General features: G+C 45.8%; 1 protein-coding gene across 3 annotated transcripts in view; it reads right to left on the bottom strand.

Moving 5' to 3' along the window:
• Positions 1-22,504, bottom strand: part of NFE2L2 (NFE2 like bZIP transcription factor 2) — a 32,689-nt gene extending 10,185 nt beyond the window's left edge. Inside the window, exon 1 of one of the 3 annotated variants that reach the window (XM_052635582.1) lies at positions 22,332-22,504. In XM_052635582.1, the coding sequence (XP_052491542.1) occupies positions 22,332-22,376 (45 nt within the window). In that variant the 5' untranslated portion in view covers positions 22,377-22,504. Of the gene's footprint in view, positions 1-21,159; positions 21,236-21,606; positions 21,712-22,331 lie in introns of those variants that run through there. The other 2 variants (XM_052635584.1, XM_052635583.1) reach the window with 2 other exon arrangements.
• Between the last annotated feature and the right edge of the window lie 1,066 nt (positions 22,505-23,570).

Here is a 23,570-nt window from a genome sequence, read left to right as displayed (position 1 = left end):
TTAACACTTGTCTGTACACTGCAAAGCATGATGCAAAGGTAAAGCAAAGCCTGAAAGTGAATAGAGTAAGAATTTGGACTGTTTATTTTCCTAAGAGGCATATATGTGTTTGGCCAAAAAGAAACCAGAAAGGACAGTTAATTTCCAAAACAGCAGGTGATCCCACTGCTACTGATTCCAAAAGTGAATCTGATTTTTCCATGGGAAGTTTCACACCTGGATGCCAGCAGAGTTAATTTCTGCTTGTTTGTGGTATTTTTGCAGGATGCTGCTGTTGGGCCTCCGTAGAAGGCAATGGCAACCCACTCCAGTACTCTTGCCTGGAAAATCCCATGGGCAGAGGAGCCTGGTATGCTGCAGTCCATGGGGTCGCGAAGAGTGGGACACGACTGAGCTACTTCACTTTCACTTTTCACTTTCATGCATTGGAGAAGGAAATGGCAACCCACTCCAGTGTTCTTGCCTGGAGAATCCCAAGGACGGGGGAGCCTGGTGGGCTGCTGTCTATGGGGTCGCACAGAGTCGGACACGACTGAAGCGACTTAGCAGCAGCAGCTGTTGGGCCTCAAATGGCTTATGCAAGGGTAAGTCACTATGTTGAGTGGCTTCGTTTGATAAGCAAATTTCAGGAGCCATTTTTTTTCACCTCCATTTTTGAACTAGCCATGAAGGTATTCAGCTCTGGATGCTGCACTCCACACATGAAAGTAACTTTGTGAATAGGTCTATTATCACTACTAGAATGATTCTATAGGAAAACACACATACCCTTTCTTACCAACAGAACCACTCTAACTTCACTCAACATACACGCTGACATTAACCGAGTGTGAACTAACCAGGTCATCAGATACCCGCCTTGGGGCCAAACAGCCCTGCTTGCTCAGTCTCCTGCCTCTGCCCCCCGCCCCCGTGAGGGAGGGCAGTGCCCCAGCACGCTCGAACCCCTGGAACTCTCAGCTACTCCTGCCACTTCTAAACCCCCTTAATGATCCTTCACCCTCTTTGGATCCTGCAATTGTAAACAAATATTTATTTTAATCTTAAAGCTCCTTTTCAGGTTTAACTGCTTACAGTTAGCTCTGAAAGGTAAGAACTGGGCCAGGGATTCAGGCCTGCTGTTAACTTGCGGCCAGCTCAAGACGTGCATGCCTGTGGAAGTGACAGTGATGAATCTTGGATGCGCATATATTGGAATGTACAGAGGCTGTCTAAAATACTTAGCTTTTTTTGGTACATCCTGTTAAAACAACATTGCAAAGGGTGGAGGGAGGCCTGTTTAATTATTTTTTAGTGTTAACTTTATTGAGTGTGAAATATTTCTCAAAATAACAAGCTACTAATGGCTGAAATGTCACTTTACCAGAATGGTGATAGTTATAATAAAGGTGGTAGTCAAGATTAATAAGATCAGTGTCCATAAATGGATCATTAATCCAGCAACCCATCGAATATAAACACACAGCTCACCTCTCAGGGACCTGGAACTATGCTAGGTGCTGGGGACACAGAGGTCAACAGAGGACAGTCTCTGATCTCAGTTCAGAGACGTGAGGAGAAAAGCACGTAGGGGCCAAGACAGCACAGAGGAAGCGTCCCCAAACTGCAGAGACCTCGCAGAGGAGCCACAAAGCTCACCGCCACAGCGCATTGTATCCCACCCACTTAAGCAAGGGGTAATCTTAGCAAGGGTTTTCCAAACGTCTAGTCTGTATGAATACTGGAAATCAAAGGAGGTTTTGGAGGTGGAGAAGACAACCCATCTCCACTCACCCTGCCTTTCTGGTCTGCCCTCTTTGTGGCAGCAATCCCGCCCCCGCCCCCAGTTTCTCCCCAGCAGCTCAGATTCTCCAGCACAAGGAAAATTCTCAGAGACTTCCTCCTTGCATGTGGACTTTTCAGTCAGTATGACTCATCTCAAGATGAGATGGGAATTGCTGCTAATGCCACACTGTCACGGAACGTGGTGACTGGAGGGGCCCAGAGGACGCACATAGCCCCTTTCATTTTCAAACAGGGAGACTGGTCTAAAGGGTGAAATGACTGTCCTGAGATCAAAGGTCAAGGATTCCAAAACTACTATGGTCTACTTTCCTAATTTAACATCTAATTTTATGACTCCTGCCCAGTTATTTGGCAGAGGGGAGGAAAAGATACATTTTTCCATTGCTCTGATTTTTAAATTTGCACCTCTGGTCCCAGCTTGCCAGTCAGCAGATTTCTTGCAGCTTCATTCTCCGCTGGTGTTTGCAAAGCACTTCATGGTTTGCAGGAGTGGTCACTGCACAGCATGAGGCAGGTGGTTTATCTTCATCTATGGATGAGCACAATTAGGTTCTGGGTCTCCAGCATCCCTGCCCCAAAGCGCAAGTTGGCAAGTGGCAGAGCCCCAATCCAGATCTGATGTCCAGCCTGTGGGCGCTTCCCACCACCACAGGACAAAGGCTGCACACTGCTTCACCCCCGTGCCCTCTGCCCGGTGGGATGCTAAGGCTGGAAGCCAGCTCACAGATGCTCAGACCCACCCGTCCTGACAACTAGGCAAATCCAGTCAACTGCACGGAGCACAGCTTAGTATTTAAATCAACCTTCCCATAAAGCCAATATTCACCACCAGTACTTTCTCTGTATATCTTATCTGGGCTTTGTTACAATGGCCCAACTAAATTGCAAACTCCTTCAGGGCATGACAATGTCTTTTTTAATAGATGGCATCTGTATATAGGATACATTTAAAAGCTACAAAAGTAATCTCCCAGTTATCTTTTCCCAAGGCAACCACTGGCATCAGTTTTTTGTGTCCTTAGGAAGATATTCTATTAAACACATACCCACAGGCACATATTTCCCAGGTGGTGCTAGTGGTAAAGAATTTGCCCGCAATGAAGGAGACCTAGGTTCGATCCCTGGGTTGGGACGATCTCCGGGAGAAGGGGATGGCTACCCACTTCAGTATTCTTGCCTGGAGAACTCCATAGATAGAGGAGCCTGGTGGGCTACAGTCCACGGGTTGCAAAGAGTTGGACATGGCTTAGGGACTGACACATTTCACAGACACACACAGAAGTAGGATATAATCATAACATTCCACACTTAATCTAATTACTTAATCTGTCCCTCATTGGGCTTTTAAATTATTCCTAATCTTTTGCTAGGGCAAATGATGCTACAATGGCTATCTTTGTACATAAGTCATTTCAACAATGTGTGAGGATTACCTATGAGACAGATACTCAGAACTGCTGGTCAAGAAGTATATACATTTTAATTTATTATACAATGAGAAATGCCCATTTTCCCCACTCTTTGCCCCAATCATGTGTCCTTCACACCTTGCAGCACATTGGCACATGGTATTCACCCAATAAATACATAGTAATTGTTGATATAAGGTCTCCTATATTTCAGACTCAGTTCAAAATCAGCCCTCTCAATATTTTTAAAGATAAGACAATAAAATTAAGACTAAAGAGAATATACTGTACATAGTTGTCCAGCAAACATTTCTTTAATCACCAATCTATGTCCAGCCAAGGTAACCTTGGTTGGTGCCTTTGGAGCTGGTAAAACAAACTGCAGGCCACAAACAAACTGCAGAAACATAAAGGCCACAGTACACACAGGTAGAGGCGAGGCAGCCTCAACAGGTGAAACAAGCAAAACTGGCAGCCTCAGTCCTTCTACCAGACAAGGTGAATTCCCAAGAGAAAACCAAGTCAAATAAAAATGGAACTACCATACGGTCCAGCAATTCCATAGTTGGGTATACATCTGAAGAAAACAAAAACCATTTGAAATGATTTGAAAAGAAAGAGATGCACCCCGGTGTCCACCACAGCACTGTTTACAACAGCCAAGATCTGGAAACAACTAAAGTGTCCACACGGAGATGAATGGACACAGAAGAGACGCTGTCAGTATACACAATGGAATACCACTCAGCCAAAAAACGAGAAAATTCTGCCACCTGCAACAACATGGATGGACCTGGAAGGTATTATGCTTGGTGAAATAAGTCAAGTAGAGGAAGACAAATTCTGTTTCCACCTCTATATGGACTCTAAAAAATAAAACATACAACTGAATATAACAAAACACAGATACAGAGAACAAACTAATGGTTTCCAGTGAAAAGAGGGTTGGAAGGGAGGGGCAAGATAGGGGAAGAGGAGTAAGAGTTACAAACTACTAGTGGCATAAAATAAATAAGATACAGAGATGCAGTGTACAGCACAAGCAATATCATCAATATTTTATAATAACTTTAAATGGAGTATAAGCTATAAAAGAGAAAGCAAGTCCAACCAGGCTGACTGTATCTACTAGCTCTTTGAAGGCCAGGACAAGGTATTCTGTCTAGGGAAGTGTCTCTCAGAAACATGTAAGCTGGCTATTAAATTACACTGAACACACAAGTAACTAAGAAGAGCCGACAGTGGGCTTGCAGAACACAGGCCAAACACCAGGTTTATAAATGAGTATCCCAAAGCCCAGAGATCCTAAATGGGTGACTGATGCTAGGTCTCATCTGACCGAGCTGAACCCAGGAAGGGTCATCTGGTCAACTCACAAAAATTAGATTTCAAACTAGACTTTCCAGTTGCAGTTTCTAGTCCTTAAATTTCTGAAATGCTAGGAATTACTTTGAGAACAGAAGTGTATACAACTGTTGTGTGGCATTTGATCCTGCAACCAAATGGAACCCTGGCCTACAGAACCATGTCATCTGACCAAAGTTTGACCTGCATTTTTCTGCAGAGAACTTTCCTTTCCCTGCTCCTAATCTCTGAATCCTCGGTGGTGTCTAAAGGCTATGCCCATACTCAACACAATAGGACTAAAGGGCTTCCAGTTCTAACCCTGACTTCAGGCAGACCATCTCTGCTGCCAAGAGCAGGAAGTGCTTTAAATTAACACGGAAGCCTGAGAAGTCCCAAATCATGGGGTCAAGGCCATGGGCCCACCGAATGCACATTCCAGACTTGACTGACTCACCCACGGGCTCACCAAGACCAAGGGTGACCCCAGAAATAGTCCTACATCTTCTTGGAGAAAGGAAGCCCTGCAAGACAGCAGCTCTTCCTTTTGTAATGCTTTCAGAGCACAAACCACTTTCACTTGCATGACTGTGTCAATTAATTCTCACACTGCTCTGTGTGAAGATTAGCGAGATGAAGAAATAGGTTCAGAAAGGTTAAATATCAAAGGTCATCTGACTTGTCAACTGCGTCTGTAGCGGAAGCAGCCCTCTCAAAACCTGATGGACAGACCTATGAATTAAATCACCATTTAGTGACTCATCATACCTCCCTTTCCTCCTCGGTTCCTCAAAATAGACAAAAAATTCTGGTTTTCTCTAAGGGTGTTCATTTTAGTTCTTGGTGGCTTCTTCCTTAAGTCAGTTTTACCAATAAGCAAACAATACCGTAAAACGGGCCTCAACTTTAACCGAATGATCTCGGGCTAGCTACCTAAAGAACAAACACATGCAGTCAAGCTCTCAGTCTTTCTCAAGGACAAAAGCTGTGGGTCTGGTTTAAAATCTCTGGTTTTGGGAAAAAAACTCCTTAGAAAATATGAAACCCAGATGTATGGAGTTTTCCAAAGTAAGTGCTTGCACAAAGTGTGGGAATTATTTGTACCTCATTGCTACTATTCCCCATGGATGTATCATTATACTGCCCAACAAAAATTTACATGTCAAACATGGAATCGATCATCCTGTCCACGGGGGAGACAGTACAAAAATTCTCTCATTGCCTAAAATAATTGCTTTTTAAATCCTTCTGTCTGGAACTGGTGAAGTTCTTTGCAGCCTGACGCCCACACCATGTTTCCAATGCCAAGGAAGCCCAGGACGCAACGTAATAGGCTGTAAAGCACATTAAGTTCCACACCCATCCACGGTCAGGGCGTGCCATGCTACAGTAACTTTGAACCTCAGTTTCTCCATCTGCAGAAGGACAGGGTTGGGTTAGGTGAGTCCAAAGATCCCTTCACCTAAACACCTCTGATTCCATAAAATAAAAAATGTAAGCCTGGAACCTAATTTTGAACTTCAGAACAAGCTAATTTCAGCAACCTGTAATAGATGCTCTAAGGCAGTACTTTCCAGTATAAATCTAACGCAAGCCATATGTGTGACTTAAACAATTTTAGAGAAAAGGGAACGTGTTAGTCACTCAGTCACGTCGGACTCTGTGACCCCATGGCCTAGAGCTCACGAGGCGCCTCTGTCCATGAAATTCTCCAGGCAAGAATACTGGAGTGGGTTACCATTCCCTTCTCCAGGGGACCTTCCCGACCCAAGATCAAACCCAGGTTTCTTAGACTGCAGGAGGGTTCTTTACTGTTGGAGTCGCCAGGGAAGCCCCATACGCTTTTAGTAGCCTTACCAAGAAAGAAAACAGTTAATTTGATTTAAACAATGTTATTTATTTCACCCAATATATCAAAACATCATTTTACTTTGTAATCAAAATATTTAAATTATTAATGAGCTATTACAAGTGACAAAAACACTCAATGAATGTAACAAAGATCAAATGACATGATCACATAAAATGTGGTCCCACCAAAATAGTTATGTTCAACAGAAAAATATCTTACCGTACTTCTGTTTTAAATTTTAAATCATAATTCATTAAAATCAAAAAATGCACCCCCTCAGTTACCCAAGTCCCATTTCAAGTGCTCAAAAATGACCGGTGGCAAGTGACAGGTCAGCTCAGGCACCTACAGGGTGGGGCCTCCGCATTTCTTAGCGGGGAATTCTAATGAACCAAACTCCTCTGTACTGCAGATTATTTCCTGAGAATACAATGGGAACAGTAACCCTTCCAGAGGACACTAGGTAGTATTTATATTGCTAACCATTGTTTGCAAAAAGCTACTTCCACGACCAGAGTGCAAATCTGTGAGTTACTATCAGAGCTCATAATACTACACAATCACCTTGAGATCAAAGAGCAACTTGTGGTCCAGAGGCCACAGGGTTACCAGACTACTGCAAAGGTCATCCAGAAGAATGGGTAGAAATGAGGGGTTTAGGTAATAGTACTATTGTTGCCGTGAAAAGCGGGAAAAAAAGGAGTTAGTTTTTTGATTTCCCTTTCCCAGAGAACATAGAAGATAAAGAGACCAGGGAGCAAGCCTGATCGTTTCTAGTTTTTTTGAACTGCTCCTAACTCTGCATGTCTGTAACTAAGTTTGCTTTCCTTCCCCCTGACCTTGCAGGAGCTACACTTCCGCACCTATCTTCCTTTGACTCTGTATGCTAAATACATCCTGCATCTGGTGTTTACCCTTAGGACACCTTCCCCTAGCAGGTACGTATCAGAAAGAAAGGCAGCACCACCGATCTGCCAGACTCAATTACTGGGCTACTGACGCCAGCCTGTGACTGTTTTTGACAAGTCAGAACACCTTTGTTCCTCATCACCGACTCCTGACCGCGAGGCCTCATCTTATACAAGCCCCTGGACTCCTCATGGAGAGGGCCAAGTTCTTGGGGCACGAGCCTACCGTGTGCTCCTCTCTGCTGGCTGAGAATTAAAGCCGCCTTTCCCATTTCCTCCAAACTCTCTCTCCCAACTTTTGAATCGGCTTTGGTGGACAAAGAAAGCCAAGGTTTTGGCCAGCAACACTATCTGTTCCAGCCAAGGATATGAATTAGTCCTAAGTTTGGAAATTCCATTTCAACTGCTTCCAATGTATACATCTGAACATGCACAAAACCCACTGTTGTTGTCAACTGCCAGGCAGTAATTTGGGCCTCTTAAAAAGGAAATGATAATTAGTATATATGTCCCATTTCATTCTCTTAAAATCAATACAGGAGTCTTTAACTTTCTTTAAGGTAAATCTTTTCAGTTAACTTGCTAAATAAATACGTAAGGATGTCGGTTACCTCGTGAGCCTTCACATTAGGATTTGAGAAGGAAGGATCACAGTGTCAGTATTCTAAAGCTAGGTAAAGGCAAGTGTGACACAGTCTAATAACAGTAAGTGCATTTATCGTGCACTTTCTACGTGTTCGGTACTTTCCAAGTACTCATCTCCATGACCTCACTTGTACTCAAACCAATTGGCAAGGAAGGTGGTATTATTATTATCTCCTTGTGGGGCAAGGAAACTGACGCACGGAGAGGTTAAGTGATCTTGCCTAAAGACCCGCCTCTAAGAACTCGTCACAGCGAGATCCACCCCCCGTTTGTGCTACAGGATCACTCAGAGAACAGAGGCCCTTACTCAGCATACCCAAGGCCTCTTCAAGGAGGCTGCACACCGCAGTCCTGCTGGGGCGAACTATACAGGGAGCTCTGGGCTGTAAGGGAAAACCCAGACTAACACCTGTCCTCACAAGAACTGTTTTCCATGTGGGGAAAAGGTATGTGAGTGCCCCTTAAAAATACAGGGGACATGTCAGGGGTGAAGCAGTAATGCTCCCAATACGTTCAACTGCTGCTGCATGGGTCAAATGAACATGGGCGGGGCTCGGCCGCTCAGTGGAGTCAGACTGAGACCCTTTAGACTGTAGCCCACCAGGCTCCTGTCCATGGGATGCGATTTCCCAGGCAAGAATGCTGGAGTGGGTTTTCATTTTCTCCTCCAGGGGATCTTCCCGACCCAGGGATCGAACTCATGTCTGCTGCTTGGCAGGTGGTTTCTTTACCCGCTGAGCCATCAGGGAGGCCCAAATGAACATAAGAGGCATCTAATTTTGAGGCTTCTGGGTCTAATCACTCTATGAAAAATAGAAGGTGAGCTCCAAACTTATTTATGTATCACCAACAAGCTTTTATTTACGATAAAAAATATCGTAAAAAGGATTACCCATCACATAGCAACAAGGAAGGGCAGTAGGTGTCAACGTTTTCACCATGTTATCTCCCTCGTGTGTCTCATGGGAAGGTGTTTCCCTTGACCATTTCACCTTTTTAAAGAGTTACTTGGCAGCAGTTACTACCAAAGATGTATTTTAATCTTTGAAGACTAAAAGATGGGTTGGGGCTGGGAAGAGGGCAAGGCCACAGGGGCCAGCTCAGTTCACAGCTGGGTTTTATTGCTTAGTTGCGAAGTTGTGTCTGACTCCTTGTGACCCTCTGGTCTATAGCCTGCCAGGCTCCTCTGTCCGTGGGATTTTCCAGGCAAAGGTACTGGAGTGGGTTGCTACACCCTCTTCCAGGGGATCTTCCTGATCTAGGGATCGAACCCGAGCCTCCTGCATTGCAGTGCGATTCTTTACCACTGAGCCACCAGGAAGCCCCACAGCTGGGTTTAACCTTCCACTTATGCACTCCTACCCCCCAACTCTTTCTGTTTATACAACATGCCTGTGGACACTGCTCCATTTCTAGGCTCAGAACCCCAGAGTAAGAAGTTCTACAACCAGGGAAGGAGTGTGTCTGCAACAGAGTTCACAGAGATGCCTTATCGGTTCACATAAGCAGGACATCCAATGGACAGACTAGAGGGCCCCACAGAGGAGACAGGGCAGTGTGTGCCCCTCTGCGTCCCTTGCCACGGACTGGTCCTCTGTCTCTGCAACAATCAGCCCTGACGTGAGACCAGAACAAGCCACAGGGGAATGAGACGATTACAGCAAAGAATGACAAGGGGCGTGGATTCAGGGAAGGATTTTTTTTCAAGTTGGGCCAAGGAAATCTCAGATCCCACACACTCAAACATCCCCGATGAAGATGTATACTTAGGGTAACAATCCTCAGAGCTGCCATGTCTATACTGTGGGCCAGATCTCATGCCCAGTTCTCGTCTTAATTCTACACTGGACATAGATTCATCCACATCTAATGATGATGAAACTGAGGCAATCCCACTATACTATCACTCAAGCTCTCTGGACCCTGGTTCTCTCCCTACAAATCAGGGATAAGGCTCCGTACCTCACAGGGTGGAGTAAGGAGTCCACAGGACAAAATTAGTATGTGAAGGCACACAGCACCTGGCTAGCAGTGGGAAGAGCCCCAGAAATTGCAGCTGCCTTCGCCAACATTGCAAGATGCCCACCTCTCTTAGCTCAGGGGGGCGCAGAAGCAAAGCCCATGGAAAAGACAAGACAGGATACTGTCTGTGTTTTCATTCTTGGGTGAATACTGCTAATCCCTGGGGCTGGAAGGCAAGGATGACGCTCTTCCCTCTGAATGAAGATGGTGACAGCAAATGGATCGTGGGAAAGGGCAAGAAGAGAGAAACTGTCCCCCTGTGTCACCAGGGAAGAAAACAATCCATCCTAAAGGCAACCCGGCAACTTCTGACTCCTTCCTCTCCTTTCTTCAGTGGAGTGATGGATACGCTGGCGATGAGTTTCTGTTAAAGCCCAGGAACTGCAGGGTGTGCAAACTTGAGCACAAATGGTTTCACGATGGAGCTAATGTTAAGAGAAAACTCGACTCCCTCCTTTAAAATGGGGGGATTAGAACATTTCTCCTTAAAAGGCTAACAAAGGAGGCACAAACGAGTATTGATTACAGATCCTTAGTTCTGGGTTGATGCCAAGGCATCAGCATCTCTCCGCCCCTAACCTGCCCCAGCAGAGGCCATAATAAACTTCCTGTCCACATCCAGCTCATGTGTCCTACCCTTTCCAAAACCTCCGGTGATTTCCAGATGCCTCATATACATTTGAAACACCACATTTGGGCACCGAAGGCCCTCTTCAGCCCGTTCATCTTTTTAGCCCTAGTGACCCAACACACTGACACAGGCCGGTTCATGCCTGCATGCTTCCTCTGGCTTCCAACTGCAGTTTGAACCAAAACAAATCTTACTGGCTTAAAAAAAGAACAAAAAAACAAACCAGATATACTGCTACTTCCTCCAGGATGTCCTCTGAGCATCTCAGTTGGAAGCGACATTTTCTCCTCTGTCCTTTCACCTACCACAGATTAAAAATATCAAGTTCCGAGAGGGCAGTAACAGACACGGTCTCACATTTGCTGAGCAGCTACTATTAAATAAGCACCGGGCATGGTGCCAGCCACCAGTTACAAAAATGACTGTGACACAATCCCTACCCTACAGGAGGTCATACCTTAATCAGGAGAGATAGAGATTAATTTATACTCATGAAGTATTGAGACATGCCCTGCCCTAAAATCCAGGTGTACAAAGAACAAAGGGACTGATTAATTAGGAGGAGGGGCAGTTTGAGAAGCAAATGTCCTTCAAGGAGGACAATATATTTGCTACATTATCTTGGAAGATTAAAACAACTTCATGCCCTGAAAGTTCCCTAGGGCGTGTTACCACCTAATAAATATTTGTGGAATGAGTAAGTTAGAGTAAGGCTTAGAATTCAGCATTTTCATTGTGTATCTAAGGTGTCTGGGGTTAAAGAATTACTTATGTTAACAAAGGTTTCATATTTAATATCACTTATGACCACAGCTACTAGTCGCAGAAAAATCAACTTCAAATTATTCTTTGGGTACTTGATTAAAAACAAAAATATTATGCCTCAAGAATCTGGAAAACACACTCCTTCAAGTTAACAATAAAACTGATTTTGAGAGAACAGATACGAAAGGACTCGCCAATAAGCATTAAGGAATTTTGTAACTTGGATAATATAACAATTAATTCAATATAAATGCTGATTAAGTGTATTTTCTTAGAGGACACTAAGCTGTTTTCCCTCAAGCTGATGGTCAGGAAAAGGATAAGAAAGTGGGCAACCTTGCCTCCCTCCCTATTCTAGACTTTGTTTCTAAACCATCAATCTATCACAATAGCTCAACCTCTTCAGCTCTTCTATAGCTTCCTTTACTATCTTCTCAAACTACTTCAAAAAGTACTGGGCAGAAAAGACAGTCAAGACCCAGAGAGATGGCATAGGACTTTTAATGTCACGTTGAAATTTTTAAAAACGTTTAGCTTATCTTTTAGGACCAGTCCCCTGCAGCCATGGGCTGGAGAAAGGGTAAATATCAGTGGTAACCGTCAATGGCTCAAATAAAACTGTTCTGTTTTAAAGGAGCTGGTACAGACACTGAATAAATCAAATATACTTGGTCCCTCTGGTTTCTAGAACTTTCATCACTTTCTGCATTCTCTCTAACCCCTTCCAGCTCAGAAAAGGAGGTGTGAACAGCCTGCCATTTGAGGAGGCTGTGGGCCTCCCTGCAAAGAACAAGGAATATCCTGAGGTTTCCTGAGAGCTAATGAATCTTTGTAAAGCAGCCCCTCATGCTTCAGCATCTAACAAAACACCCAGAATCATGAGACAAGGAAGGAAAGAAAGAAAGGAGGGACGGCAGTGATTACACTTTCTAAATCCCTGTCCTGCCAGCGAGAGTAGCATGGCCTCGGACAAGTTACCTTACCTCTTGGAATAGGTTTCCTTGTCTGTAAAAGGGTTAACAGCCGCCATCGACACAGATTTATCAAGACCAGGTAAGAGAGAACGTGTCCAGGACCTAGTACAGTACTAACAGCTGTTCAGTAAATGTTCATTTTTTTCTCCTTTTCTTCCTCCTGAAACTGCCAGTTGCCTACATTCCGATGTCTTCAAACATCTAAAGGCGGGTTCTCTTTACGACATTGCAAGTGCACTGTGACTTGAAGGGGGAAAGACTGTCCCCTCAGTCTCCATTATCATCTTGGCCAGCACCCACACCAGCACTGCAGCTTGAAGGCACAACATGTGGTTATCCAGTGAACTCTGGAAGCCCCAGCACAGGGCAAGCGCCACGCCCTGCGGGCCGCAGGCTTCCCAGAGTCCCAGGGGGCAGAGGAAAGGGGACCACATCCACCCACACCTCTCTGGGGAGAAAAGGCTTCATTTATCCAGAGCAAAGGAAGAGATGCGAGGTTCCCTCTGCTCTTAGATACTTTCCCTCTTTTCTGAACCTCCTCCCCGCAAGCTCAAGACCCAGAGGCCCAAGTCTTTCAGCAACACCAAAAACTTGTATATATAATCAATCCCGCCGTGGCATCTCGGAGGCACCTCATGGGGGGAGGGGCACAGAAACAGCAACGGTGGGATGCTTGTCGAGTCTGGGAACTGCCCGACTGGACCCTCCACCTGTGCGCTCTTGAGAGGAGTTTCCAACGTTCCATTTTTTTGAGTTACTCTGTGGTCACTCGTGCTGCGCTCCACTCACCAGAAGGAGTACACAGCACAAATGCGCTGTGGAAGTCAGAATACAGAAGGCACTGTGGTCTACGGGATGCCCATGCCACTTGCCCCTAAGCAGGCATGACAGGTGCCCCAAAGGCAAAGCACTAGACGATTTGGAGAGAAGTCCAAGGACTTTGATGGCAAAGAATGTTCCCATCCCGGCTCCAGTTCTTACCAGCTACGTGATTGCTCTGGTCATTTGCCGAATGGCAACCCACTCTAGTAGTCTTGCCTGGAGAATTCCATGAACAGAAGAGCCTGGTGGGCTACGATCCACGGGGTCACAAAGAGTAGGACATGACTGACCGGCTAACACTTTCCAGATCCCTTCCCCATCCTGCCCCTGCTCCGTCCCCAGGCTCCCTTCCCAACTACAATCCACCAAGGCTCTGGGAGAGGGAGAGAGGGTGAGGATGGGAGGCAGAGCCCCCTCTCCGTGGTCCCAGCTCCTTGAATTCCGCCTGTTCTCTATGCCCCTCCAGCCCCAGGACTGGCAGGTGGCTTCCTGAGGCTGGCTGGCTGGTTTCTCAGCTCACCTGGATAATTAATTTCTTATATAAAATCCTTCTGCTTGAAATACTTGTGCTTTCTAGTTCTTAAACCAAGCTCTGGACTGCTTCTTAGCCTCTCCAAAGAATTTTCTCAACAACAACAAACCTACCTTAACAGGGTGGTTTAAAGAACTAAAGACAATGAGCATAAACACAGCACAAGTAAATGTCCCAAATGCTTTTCCCTTTCCTCACATGAGGGACCCAAACACGAGGTGCACACTGAGGAGCAAATCAGAGTTACAGAAGAGACCAAAGAGCCGCATCTCTTCATTACAAGGAATCTTAAACCTCTCCGCCTTTACTTCCAGAACCTTTTCCCAAGTGAAAGGTAACCTGGGATCTCCACTGCCCCAAGGATCCTCCCAAACATACAGCCTGGTAAAGAAGTTTCTAGCACATGGTGAAACCTGATCCCACAGTTTGGTTCTTACTCTCGGCCTGGTCTCAGTTTGGGAACCCAAGCAGGAAAAACATAGGAGCTGGGGGTAGGAGAGGAGCCAGGCGAACACTAAATTCACTGCCCCGGCTCTTGTCCTCCGGAGTTGGTTTCTCAATGGACGTTTCAATCACGTCTCATTGAGAAGCCCCAAGAATAAAATGATGTCTTCAAAACCTGACAGTTTTTCCTGGTGCAAGAAAAAAAATGACAGTTTTGATTTATGGTGGTTTTCATTGCCAGGATTGTAATGAATAAAATAATTTTGGAGGGGCTAGGTCAAAAAAAATTCAAGGTCCTTCAATACTCTCTAGCCATAGTAGCAAGGCTCCCTTGCTCTAGGACTGTAAAACCAAGCAGCAAATCGCACATGTTCTTAAGCTGACCCTCCTGACACTGGGACACACCTCTGTTCCTATTCTGTTCCCAGAAGGCCACAGAACCGGATCAATCCTTGCTCCCTGCAGTCTAATCCCTCAGAATTCCCTGGGGATAGGCTGGGCTCTGCCTGCACGGGTGAAGCGGAGCAGACAAAAGGCCGTCAAATCTGAAGTGAAGCAAATGTCTATACTGTTTCTCAGCAGGCCACCTCCATACACAGTTAACAGTGCCCATGCCTCCCACACAAACACGAGGGGTGAAGTGGCATTACCCACCCTGAACATCGGCTCCATCCTGCAAAGGAGGGAAAGGGCATTTAACAGGAAGGATCACTCACTGAAATACAAGTCTGCACTGCATATAGCCTAAGTGTTAACACCAAAATTCTTCTGTTTTAAGGTATCAATACTTTAAACACATATGTATGTCATTCAGCACAAAATAAATGAAAGCGTGTACTGCTTTTTAAATCTTAAAGCAATAATAGGAGGGACATATTAAAAGAATTTCAAACTACTGATGACTAGAGTTAGAAAAGCAGACAGCTCTCAAAGGGAGACTGAATGTACCCCTCCAGTGGGTGATGGCCCGGGAAAGACTGGATATGGGCCGCACAAAAGAGAAGCCCAAAGACCGAAAGAAATGGGTGCCGGCTTGGAGCACCCACTCCCTGCTGGGCCTGTTCCCATGCTGTCACAAGGCAGGGCTGAGACATACCCTCGAGTGTGATGCACAACACACACACACACACAACCTCGCAAACAATTCAGAAGTTAGCCCTAGTTTCCAAATGTGTAAACCAGAAACCATCCAGGTAAGTACAAATGGTAGCCACTGTGGTCAGAATATAAAGTTGACTTTACAAAGCATATACAGAGAATCAAGAAGCCGAGTTGCTAAAAGTGGCCTTGCAGATTGAAGTTCTTGTTTTTGAATATTTATTTGGCCACACTGGGTCTTAGTTCTGAAACAGAGAAATCTTTCAGCTGTAGCACGCAGGGTCTTAGTTGCGGCAGGTGAGATCTAGCTCCCCGACCAGGGACTAGCCCCAGGCCCCCTGCACTGGGAGCTTGGAGCCTTTGCCTCTGGACTGCCAGGGGAGTCCCAGACTGAAGTTTTTGTTTTTTACTGGAGGAAGATAAGGAGGCCCAGGAATGCAGAGCTCGGAGCTTCGTGGGCGGAGGCAGTATTGCACGCCAGCTTCCAGGCTCTCCATCCTCCCCAGTGCCTCGCACTGGTCCTCCCTGCCTTCTCTACATGATTCCCAAATAATCTACACTGCAGGTTATCAGTCACCACACTCCTGACCAAACAGAGGAATTCTACTAAAATTATCACCCAAATCTCCATGAGGGATTACAGAGTGCAAGTTATATTTACTGAATTTCAAACATTCACCAGGTGCCTTTAACACAGTTCTCAGATGTAGGTTATTAATCTTAAGGCTGTGAAGGTCAGTGATCAAACATAAAAACACTTCCTTTCATGAATTAAGCAACATCCTAACCAGATTTTCTAAATCCCTACAGACATACCTTTCACGGGTACCAAGAACCGTGCCAACTCCTCCAGAACACTAGTTCTCAATCTGCTTGCATGATGGAATTCCTTCAGAGGTTTGAAAAAGATACTGATGCCCCACCCACAGAGATTTTAATTTAACGAGACATATGGCCTGGGCATCAGTATTTTAAATACGGGTGGTGACTCTAACATATAGCACATTTTAAGAACCATATATTTTTGCTATCAGGAGCAAAAATATATATAAAGTAGAAACAACCCAAATGGCCATGAACTGAAGAGGGAACAAATAATATGTAGTGTATCCATATAATGGAATAGTATTCAGCAATAAAATGTACAAAGTCCTGATATACGATACAATACGGTCAAACTATGTAAACATGTTAAGTTAAAGAAGCCAGTCACACAGAACCGGCCAGGCTATGATTTCATTTCTATGAAATATCCAGGAGACAAATCCATAGAGATAAGAGTATAATGAGTGGGGAACTAAGAGAGCTGAAGGGAAATGGGGGGTGAGTGCTAATGGGTCTGTTTCTTCCTGGGGTGATGAAAATGTTCTAAAATTGACTGTGGTGATGGCTGTACTAGTCTGAATACACTCAGTCACTGAACTGTCCACTTTAAATGGGTGGACTGTATGGGGCTTACATCTCTTAAATCTATTTAAAGAAGAGACAAATATAAATTCTCTGCCCAGCTCTCAAGGAACTTACAATCGAATTGTAGAGGGAAAGAACAGCTGCATATATAAGACAGGTATCGGAGATTTTAAAAAGTGATTGAGGAGAACTGCCTAATGCAGAAAATAAACTCTTTAAGTTTGGAAGAAGGCTTCAAAGCCAAAATCATCTGACAGTTTTCTTTTATTACCCAATCATTCTTCTCTGATTTGAAGAAAAGCAACGGAGAGGCTGGATCTCATCAGTATGCTGTCGATGTCACAGGGCTGGGAGTCTCAATCATCGAAGTTTGTGAGAAAAGGAATGACTAACTTAGCACTGCCAGGGCATTTTTTTTAATCCTTCAGGATACAGGCTGTTGGGAATTCCCCGGTGGCCCGAGTGATTAGGATTCAGGGCTTTCGCTGCTGGCCTGGGTTCACTCTCTGGTCAGGGAAGATCCCCATAAGCCATCCAGAGATCCAAAAACACCCAAACAACAATAACAACAGCAAAAGCAAGATACAGGTTGCTGCTGAATGATAGTGACTTTCAATTACCAACAAGGTCTTTGAAGGATGGATTTGGTGCTCTAAGTATCTCTTACGTCCTGGCTTTGTCTTCACTTCTACCACAGTTTGGGCCAAATAAACTTACATGCTCACGCACAGAGAAAGATTTTATGAGGCTTTGAAGGTGTTATAGGACATATGCCAGGAAGCTCAGCTTGGTGATCTGTGACGACCCAGGGGTGAGATGGGAGGGAGGTCCCAGAAGGAGGGCACATATGTCTACTTGTAGCTGATTCGCACTGTGGTACAGCAGAAACTGGCACAATACTGTAAAGCAATTACACTCCAGTTTTTAAAAACGTGCTTCCAATCCTCAATGTTCCTAAAATTCTTCATAATAATAGTTTAAAAGTGTTTACTGTGGCAGGGGCTGACCCAGAGAAAACTCCAACTTTAGGCAAGATAGGATTTTGTTTAGCCATCTTGCTTTCTCTTGGCGGGGAAAGTTAGTATAAGAACACTTGTATTTTGCTAATACTTTTTGGGAATGTTATACACTTGAAAGTATTTTTTGCTCTCATTTCCAGAAAACATACCATTATCAATGAAAGAAGCCTTGGTCTGTATCTTAAGAGCCCCTTTAATAAATGTTTCTTAGAGCATATTGAAAAGCAGCTGGTAACTACATTTTAAAACTCATAGAAATCATATTATCAGAATATAAACTCTGGTCTCCATTCTACAGTACACTTAAACATACAGCCATTGGTGAAGGAAGCTGGCTGAATATTGCCTTTAGTACATTCAACTTCCTATACCATGTTGGGTGGGCGTCCCTGGTGGCTCAGTGGTAAAGAATGTGCCTGCCAATGCAAGAGACAGGGGTTCGATCCCTCAATCAAGAAGATCCCCTGGAGAAGGAAACGGCAGCCCAGTTCAGTATTCTTGCCTGGGAAATGCCATGGAGAGAGGACCCCGCCGGGCTACAGTCCATGGGGTCGCAAAGTCGGACACAACTTAGCAACTAAAGAACGAACAACCCTGCTGTGCAACAACAGATTCCAGCAAACTTTCAGAAGTGGCTGGGCCAGGCTTTTAAATATGCTGGGAGTTGTCACATTAATTTTTAGGCAAATTATCCACTGAATCCTAAAAACCCTGAAGCATCCTTAAATCAGACAAACAAGACAATAATAATTCCGAGAACAACCTGTTTAAAGATAAAGTGAAGTCGCTCAGTCGTGTCCGACTCTTTGCGACCCAGTGGACTGTAGCCTACCAGGCTCCTCTGTCCATGGGATTCTCCAGGCAAGAATACTGGAGTGGGTTGCCATTTCCTTCTCCAGTTTAAAGATAAAGACTAAGAAATAAAGTATTAAACTTTGAAATGTACTAGTCACAAAACCCCAAGAAGGCTTCAATTAGACAGATTTGAGCCCTTATGCCTGCTTCAGTTCAGAAATGCCGAAACAGGAGATGAGTGTTTAATTTGAACCAACAGGTTTCCACTAGTTGTTTTCAAGTCAAATTCTCCCCATTCTCTCCACTTTCCTTCAACCAGGTTTAACCCTGTCTGTCCCACTCTTCACCATATTCACTACCAAACATCTTCACTACGAAACTTATTTTTGACCACTATTTCCAGATAAAAAGAACCAGTGGAACAGGAGAATGTACCAACTAAAAAGGCAAATAAAATTAAAGTCACCAGGAGCTAAGAGATTTGAAAAACAGTCCCTGAAAAATGTAAGGCAGAATCTCAGATACTGCTGAAATATCAGAAATTTTAAAAACTATCATTAAATTAAGAAATGGTCTTGCCTCTCTAAATCAAACCCCGATAGGCCTCTTAGTCTTTCTTAAAAGTTTCAGGTTGTATTTACTTTCACTGTATTCAAGGTCGAACTTACCCCTCACAAACACACTTATTAAATTTCTTGGTAACTGGAAAAGGTGCAAAGATTAATCTTTTAAATTCCTACCTGTCCTTCTTGTAGTTTTTCTCGATTTGTCCATTTTTTCAAGTGTAAGAGTTTCCTTCTGTTTAAAGTTAACTAGTCTTGGTCTACTTCGGAAGTGGGGTCCTTCTACCAGGGTTTGAATCCCACCTCTGCCACTCAATAGTTGAGTCACTTTAACCAGGACCCAGGACCCTGGCTGCTTTATGCCTCTTTCCTCACCTAGAAACCGGAGACAGTATTTTCTACACGGTGACTGTGAAATTATACATGTGAAGCAATTATTGTACTGCCTGGCACACAAGTAAGTGTCCAATAACTCATCTACGATTATCTTAGTGCCGAACTCCTGAATCCAAGAATATGCACTGACGAGTTAACCCCAGATGAAGGAAAAATCAAAGAGGAAATATTTACACAAACCCCCCTTTAAATGTGTTCCGCCAGTAGAGAGGAAATTCCCAGGGGAAAAAAAAGTGCTTCTAGCCCACAGAGGTTTCTTTTTCTCATGTAGCTCTTTAAGTAAAATTCGTCCTGAGTAAAAATAAAGACAAATAATGTATTTAGCTTTCAATTCTTCCCAATTATCCTAAAGAAAGTCAGATTTTGGGGTTTCCCCTCCCAGCACTGTTTATAAAAACCCAGGTTGACAAGAAAGAGTCCAAAATGACCCATGCTACTTTTAATGCAGACTGATGTGAGTTACGTTTTTATCCTACTACAATCTTTCACAATCTCTCAAGAGGTTTTTTTCCAAATATCTAAAAAGTCAAGTTGTTCTTTGCTCAACCTTCTGGAGATGAGAGGGATGCCTTATTTTTCTTTGGAAGTTACCTACTGAGTCCAAGATCAACTTCATTCCTCATATGCAAAAATACTTTCTCCAAGACAGCTTTGAAAAGGGTGGATGATTCCTTCCAGAAGCTAATGGAAATTCAGAATGTAAAACTCTACTGCTCTTCATCAACACCTCCTCTGCACAAAGGGGGAAGAACTTTTACCCCTGTACCACCTCACGCCTGGTGTTTCTTTGACAAAAGGTTAGAATCCACTTATGACTCTGTCCAAATCTTCCTGGACTACAAAGATTTAATATGAATCTTAGTTACAGGCATGACATTAACTCTAAATTTTGTTCCATTTTCTTTTATACTCTTCGCATATGCAAACTGAGGTCTGATTACAAAGGGTGGAAAGGTAGTTACCTTAACAAACATAACTGGAAAGTTCACATTTAAAAGAAAAAGCAGTAAAGATGTTTACCCACTTTTGTATATGGAATGTTAAATTATATAGTTAAGAAAGAAATAAAAACTTCAGTAATATAACACTCTAGGCTACATTCCTGAATCTGGGAAAACTAAAGTCCATTAGCATCATATATCCTTTGGTCATATAGATTATTAAAGAAATGGCTATAGGGATTGAACAGCAGCTAAATCGGAAAGCACAATTTATTTCTTCATATCGTGGGGAGGAAGGAATACAATCTTAATCATTACTGGGGGAAAGTTCAAGACAAACAGCTTCAAAGGCAAAAAAAAGGCACAATCACTACATTGTCAACATATCAAAACCTTACTTCAGGATTAGTCTAAAGCTTGATGTTTAAGAGCTTAAATATATTTACCGTTCCTATTAGGTTACACATTTCCTTGAACTAAATATTTTCCCAAAAAACGCATTCACACGCACAAATTGGAAATAAAACTATCTACTCCTTTAAAAAGTCCCTACAAAATATATACAGAAACTTGTTTCCACATTTGCGACATTTACAGAACTTGTTAGCAAAGCTTTATGAGACACAGCTGTCCCACCCTCTGCCCTTCTCAAAAGCAACATACTAGGAAAGCAATTGAGGCAAATTCTCAAACAGAAAAGGAAAACTACATAAAGCACCCAAAAGAGAAACAATGTATGAAAGCACAAAATTTAATAACAGCCTAAAAACAACAGAAATGCTAATATACACTCGAAATTCTTACCCTTGACAGCAGAGAACAGAATATCCTGCCTTACACATTTTGGAATTGCAATTCCGAAACGCTAAATCCAAAGACAAAGCCGCCCTAGGGAAAATAACAATTGCGCAACAGATCAACAGCTCCAACTTGTCCCTTGGCCCCGGCGCGGCAAGGTTTGCACGCTACAAAGCAGGAAAGGGCCCACTGAGGGCCGCCGTGACAGCCAACCGGCCACTGTCACGGCGCCGGGACCACGCTTGCGGCGTGCGCCACCGGGAGGCACAGCGCCGGGATCGAGAAGCCCCGGGGAGCTGGGGTGGGGTGGGGGGCGAAGCCGCGTCGAACTTCAGAGTCCACCGCCCCACCCGCCCTTGCCGGCGTATTGCTAGGGGCCGACTCAGAGTTCTAAGAGCCCGAACCCTTCCCTCGGGGCGAGGCGGCGCACAGGGCAGGGTTCGATCGCCGTACGTCGGGGAAACCGAGTGCGCTGGGCGCTTGGTGACCTCCTCCTGCCCCCACCCTGGGAGCTGGGCATTTTCGCCAAGCGGCCTCAGGGCGATCGCAAGGCTGGAGTGATTGATCACTCTGCCTAAGAGAACCCTCAGCAGGGTAAGAGCGCCGCGGCTCGCGCCCGCGGAGGTCTTGGGCAGGGGGGCAGCGGCAGAGGAGGGGTTCCGGGTCCCAGCCCGGAGACCTCAGTTCCCCCGAGAGTGGCCCCGTGACTAGGCACATTTTTGCCGGCTCCGAGGCGGGGGAGCCGCGCAGCCCCGGAAGGGCCGGGCCGCGCCGGCTCAGACCGCCAGTGTCCGCCCTCTCCTACCCGGTTGCCTCCCGGCCGCTCGAACTCGGAGAGGGGGCCGGCCGCGGCTCTAGCATCTCGGCTCCGGCGACCGGGGACGCGGTTAGAGACGCCCTTCGCCCCCACGCGCGCTGGCGTAGCCCCCCAACCCCAACCCTACCGCCCTCGGGGGCTGCGGGCGCGTTGTCAGTCACACCATTCCCCGCGCCCCCATACCCCTCGCAACCCTTGGGGTGGCCACTCCCCTCCCCCGGCCCCAGCTCAAGCGCGGCGGCTCTGGTGTGTGCGCGGCAGCTGCAGTCCGAGCTCCGGCCACAGACGGGGAAAGAGGCCGATGCGGCTGTTCCCCCCGGGCCGCGGCTCCCTCGCGCCCCTGCTCCCGTCCTGGCACCACCTGCTGGGACGGCAGTCCCGGCGGCGGCAGCTCCAAGTCCATCATGCTGAGCTGGGGACGGTGCTTTGAGGCTCCCCGACGGCGGCCCTGTTCCGGCTGCCGAGGCTTGGAGCGGACACGGCGGTACTGGTGGCGGCGGCGGCTCCTGGGGGATCCTAGGAACTCGCTTCTCCCTGACTTGGCCGGAGTCGCCGATCGGGCTCTTGTCCCGCTCCGCCTCCCGCCCCGCGAGGGCGGGGCGAGAGCCCAAGGCCCTTCCTTCCCCAGCCAGCCGCCCGGGCCGACCTTCCGAAAATCCCCCACCCTCGCCGGGGCTGACGCAAGAAGCTGGCCGTCCTGGGGCGGGAAAGAGTTGCGGGCGGGGGTCTCAGGGGCGGCTGCGGGCAGGCAGAGTGCCGGAGGAAGGCCCCCGTAGCTCCCCGGTCTCCGCTGTCAGTTTGCCCTTCTGGCGAATGCAGCCATCGCTCCCCGCCCGTGGGATTGAGTTGTTTGCCGAAGGTCGCTGGGGTTCGGGTGCTTTGAAACAGTTTAAACAGTTGAAACAAACATGCTTGGAGACTCGGCCAAGGCGATGGTATCGGAGCTGCGCCTCCCTGCTTTGGATTTGCAGAACCTTGCCCGGCTTTCTCTCTCCCCACCGCCCGAGAGTGGCGCCAGCCCGGGGGGTGGGGGCCGGAAGCCGGGACCTGGGCCCAGCTCACGGCGAGCTGCCCTCTCGCTCCGGCTCAGCCAGTGAGACTGGCCCGGGGGAAGAGTGGACCGCGCGGGGAGCTCGTGCTCGGTCACCCTGATCGCCCTCCACTTACTCCCACGCCTTGCACTCTGGCCAGGCTTCAGTCCCCGAGGGCGAATGGAGAAGTCTCTTTGGATCGGAGAGTGGTCGAGCTTGCCCATCCGGAGCATTCTCTTCCCACCAGAGTGCACACGCCACACCATAGATGGCGATTTTTAACCCTATTCGATATTACAAACGTGTCATAACCTCTAAAAGTTTTCACGTACTCAGGATACGATTTTAAAAACAAAAACGGAAAAAACAAGTTATAAAACTGTGTAGTATGGACCCGTTCTGTGAAAGCATGTACCTAGAAAAAAAAAAGTTCTTCAAAATATTACTAGTAATATTAATAGCTGCAGGACCTTGAATGATTTTTCTTTGTCACTTTAAGTATGTTTTAAATCTACGATAAATGTGTATTATTCACTGCACCTTAAAAACAATTATTTAAAAAGTAGTCA

The sequence above is a fragment of the Budorcas taxicolor genome, chromosome 2, assembly GCF_023091745.1.
Source record: "Budorcas taxicolor isolate Tak-1 chromosome 2, Takin1.1, whole genome shotgun sequence".
NCBI classification, from domain to species: domain Eukaryota; kingdom Metazoa; phylum Chordata; class Mammalia; order Artiodactyla; family Bovidae; genus Budorcas; species Budorcas taxicolor.
This window is presented reverse-complemented; position numbering and strand designations above follow the sequence as displayed.